This window comes from Electrona antarctica (genome assembly GCF_951216825.1).
Source record: "Electrona antarctica genome assembly, chromosome: 21".
In the NCBI taxonomy this organism is placed as follows: Eukaryota; Metazoa; Chordata; class Actinopteri; order Myctophiformes; family Myctophidae; genus Electrona; species Electrona antarctica.
This window is the reverse complement of record NC_136802.1, coordinates 6,064,225-6,068,430: the sequence shown is the minus strand read 5'-3', so window position 1 is coordinate 6,068,430 and position 4,206 is coordinate 6,064,225. Positions and strand designations below refer to the sequence as shown.

General features: G+C 47.1%; 1 protein-coding gene across 2 annotated transcripts in view; it reads right to left on the bottom strand.

Moving 5' to 3' along the window:
- LOC306914556 (sodium/potassium/calcium exchanger 2-like) overlaps positions 1-4,002 on the bottom strand; it is an 87,201-nt gene extending 83,199 nt beyond the window's left edge. For both annotated transcript variants that reach the window (XM_079491642.1, XM_079491643.1), the window contains exons 1-2: positions 3,442-4,002; positions 393-1,480 (exon numbers count right to left, since the gene is read on the bottom strand). In XM_079491642.1, coding sequence (XP_079347768.1) covers positions 393-1,298 — 906 coding nt within the window. In that variant the 5' untranslated portion in view covers positions 1,299-1,480; positions 3,442-4,002. The remainder of the gene's footprint in view (positions 1-392; positions 1,481-3,441) is intronic.
- Positions 4,003-4,206: the final 204 nt, after the last annotated feature.

Genomic DNA, 4,206 nt, shown 5'->3' with positions numbered 1-4,206 from the left:
TTATGGATTTCAGCTGTTACAATTCCCAAACATGCAAAACATGACCCCGCTTTAATTACTTACAGTCTAAATTAGTAGCTTGCTGAGTAGTATTACAAATAATGTTATTGTCTTTTTTTATGTCCAATATATTTGTATTTAGTTAAAATGACTTTTCAGGATCCCAATTAAAAATAGCAAAACATTATTCAGGATTTCAATTCAAAAATAGCCGATCTACAAGTTCAAAACGCGCCGCATCGCGACAAGTTTTGAACTTGTAGATCCGCTATTTTTGCTATGACATGCATGCAATGTGGCCTCTGGGCCTCGGGAGTGAGTATGGAAATATAATGGCCCTCTCCATGGTCAAAGTTGCCCAGTATAATGAATGAAGACGCTGCAATGCTCACCTTCGGCTGCACCTCCACCTCCACCACTTGGTTCGTGCTCATGCAGCCCTTCACGAACGACTCCACGTTCCCATTGAACTTCATGAAAATGACGTAGGAGGCGTACGCCGAGAGCAGCGCCACGCTTTCCCATATAATAATCTCGTTATCCAGAAAGAATACGATGAGCATGATCAGGTCTATGATGTAGAAGGACACGTCGCGAAACAGCGGCCACCACGTGAGGTTGAGGATCTCCTTGGAGAAGATGGCGCACATCCCGATGACGAAGAGGATGTTGAAGACGGCCGAGCCCACGATGGTGCCGATGCCCACGTTGCTGTGCGAGATGAACACGCCGATGACGGACGTGAAGAGCTCGGGCGCCGAGCCGCCTGCCGCCATGAAAGTGGCGCCCGCCACGTCGTCCGAGATGGCCAGCTTCTCGGTGATGACGGTCAGCGCCGGGACGAAGAACTCGTCGCAGACTATGGCTAAGGCGATGAACATGTAGAGCATGCCGAACATGTGCAGGGCCACCGCACCCTGGCGCCGCTCTTCCAGGGTGAAAAGGTCCGTCGGGTAGTCTCCCTGCGACGCGTTGCCGGCGTCTGCTGACGACCTCATGGCTATTGGCATATCGGCCATGGATTCATTGTCGTCACTCTGGGTGAAGAGCAGAGTCCTGTGGGGAGCCGACTGATGGAGGCTGATGGCTTCCTGAGGAAGCAGGGGCTTATCTGAACTCCAGGTGAAGGCACTGTAGGAGAATGAGACGGCGCTTATGGCCACCAGGCTCAGGACGAACCCTAGGATCCGCACGGGCCTCAGCTTCCTCCGGTGGTGCTGGAGTTGCTGCCGCTTGCATGCGGCACCCAATATGGGTCTCCGTGCTGCAGCATCCATGCCGGGCTGTTCCAAACCCATGGCTGTGGAACTATTTGTGTCCTAACTCTCTCAAAAGCTGGGATGGGGAACGAGGGAGAGTGGCGCAGACAAGCCCTATCGGAGATAATACATCGGTGCTGTTCTTTGGCTTCAAATGTGGCGAGAGAACTCCAGGTGCTTTCCAGGGTCTGGCTTGCCAAACGCTGTCTTCATAGTAGCCTCTGTAAAAAAGATATACATAAGAAGATTTAACAAAACGTGATTGATTGTACCGCACATAGTGAACATGAAAGTGTTTGCAAATGCAGCTCCACTATATCAAAAAAAAGGCCAATCGTTCTGAATATAACCATTTGACAGTAAATCAACAAGAAGACCTGCTGGGAGGGAGATGTGGCCGTCAGAAGGTGAACCATCGCATGGCAAAAATGCTGACTTAAAGAAGAATATTTGTCATTTTGTTATTTGACAAAATTGTTTCACACTTGTTATAGGATTTGTCTGTATAGCCTATAACTCACAAAAAAATAACCCGGGCCAGGTTGTTTTAGTGAATATAATATTATGTTGTTCAATCTTTATGTTAATACAATATAACTTTACAAGTGGGGTGGTTGTATCTGGCCTCCGTGCTCTTCTTTTGAGACATTTAGAAGACCCTGTGGACACAACCCTGTTTCTGCTTTGATACCTGAAGGTTAAAATGTTATTTCTCCTCAGAGCAAGCAGTCAGGCTCTGTTAGATCAGCAGTGGTACAAAAAAAAAGAAGAAAATCAGCACTTGCGCAGTAAGTTACATATAGGCTAGTGCAGCTTTATACGCTTGCAAAATAAAACAAGATCAACAAGGGCCACCTTGAGAATGATGTTTCTGTGTTTTATAGCTGTAAGAATGGTTGGGCTTTGCTTTATTAAGTGTGTCTGTTCAGTTGCAGGCTACTATACACACACTGTACACCAACGTTCCACTGAGGGGCTGTGATAAATTATAGCTGATGCATGCGTTCACTCCTCAAGGTTGAAGGGAAGCAGTCGCACACGTACTGGGATCGTGTAGAGCTGCACGATGCAACACATTTCTAGGCTAAAGTCTAATTCCGTGCCCGCATAGTTCAGCGCGTTGACCTGAGGAAGTCAAAAATAGCACTGCTTTACATTTCTTTGCTTTGCAACGTTCGGGCTGTGCAAGAACTGCTTTCCTTCAAAACTTCATTTCTTCACCATGGTCTTCAGTATCAGTCTGTGTGTGTCTGCATTCGTCCTGTACATTCTTCAAGGTTGCCACAAATCAAAGATCTTAACCAATACAACGACCAAAACTTATTACAATTAGCTATATGCCTCAAATAAATTGCTCACAGATGAGTTAGTAGCCTATAGCGAATATGTAGGAACTAGAACTGTGTGATTTAATGAAGCACAGCCCCTTAATTTTCTACCCAAAGCATAGCCTACGTAACATTACTGAATGATGGTGCAGGGTTTTTTTGTACTATTTTTTTTTAAACAAGCATAGGATTAGTTTGCTTATCTGTGCAGCCGGCTAGTGTTGAAATAAAATGTCCAAATCAATGAACTTAACTATTTTTTATTAAACTTGTTAATTTTAGACCATATGTCACCATATGTTTAGCTGCATGGCCTGCTTAACTGCATATCGTGGGACATCAGGGGAAACTGTCCTCTGAATAGCCTATGTTCAATTAAAAAATAATAATGAGTCACACACATGCGCGCGCACGCACGCACGCACGCACGCAAGGCACGCACACACACACACACACACACACACACACACACACAGTGCCACACACACACACACACACACACACACACACACACAAATACGGTAGGCCTGCCCTTGGCGTAATACTATTTTTGTCAGAATGTGTTGAGAGTTGAGAGTTTATACCGTCATGTTACCGTATTATGCATCATGCACCCCGTGCCCTTCAACGTCTCTCACCCCCCCCCCCCCCCCCCCCCCCCCACCATGATGAATCCCAGTCATCATAAACAAATAGCTCACCAGAATAAAGCCCCTATCTATCTATCTATCTGTCGCGGTGGTACGGTACGACAGCCAGCCGCTTCGTGGACTGACGCATAGTGCGTGGAAAAAGAGAGGTTCAGTCAGGATCGAGGAGATAGAACAAGAACTGGCAGATCATTCATTTCTTACCTTTATAGAGGCGAGAAAACAGCCGCGGTGGAGCCGAGGCGCAGGCAGGCAGGCAGGCAGCAGGGCAGGTGTAGAGAAATTAGGAATCCAGCTCTCCTCTGCCTCCGTGCCCTCTTGCTCTCATTGAGCACAGTGTGACTGTGTGTGTCTGTCTGTCTGTCGCTGATCGTCCCCTCTCTCCTCTGTCCTCTCTCCTCTCCGACAACAGAGGTGGAGCTTTTGCACAAAAAAAAAACTGGTTCGCAAGCTGCTGTGGTGCTCACCTCTCTCTCTCTCTCTCTCTCTCTCTCTCTCTCTCTCAAAGCATAATCATCATCATCCCTCCCGTCTCGGTGAGAGAAATTCTTCTGGGTCCAACAATAAAAAATATATAAAATGCCTTGGCTAATAATCTATTATGATTATGAATGCTCCCGAAACAAGGCAGGGCTGGTGGTCATCGTCTCAGAGTACCACGTGAGCGGACTATAGTTCTCTGTTCATAATAAAGCCAGGTAGGTATACTAGGGGGGACTGACTGACTGACCGGACTGTAGTGCAGGAGACAAGCGGTTATCCTCCTCCTCCTCTCCGGATTGTTGCATGTGGTGCAGCTCACACCGCAAGCACACCAGTGATGTTGCACTTAAAGAGGGCGGAGCTCTCAGCTGAGTTGGTTTACATGCACGGTAAAGGCACAGAGATGTCCACGCCACAGTCAGAGAGGGCAGGGTGTGTGTGTGTGTGTGTGTGTGTGTGTTTGTGTGTGTGTGTGTGTGTGTGTGT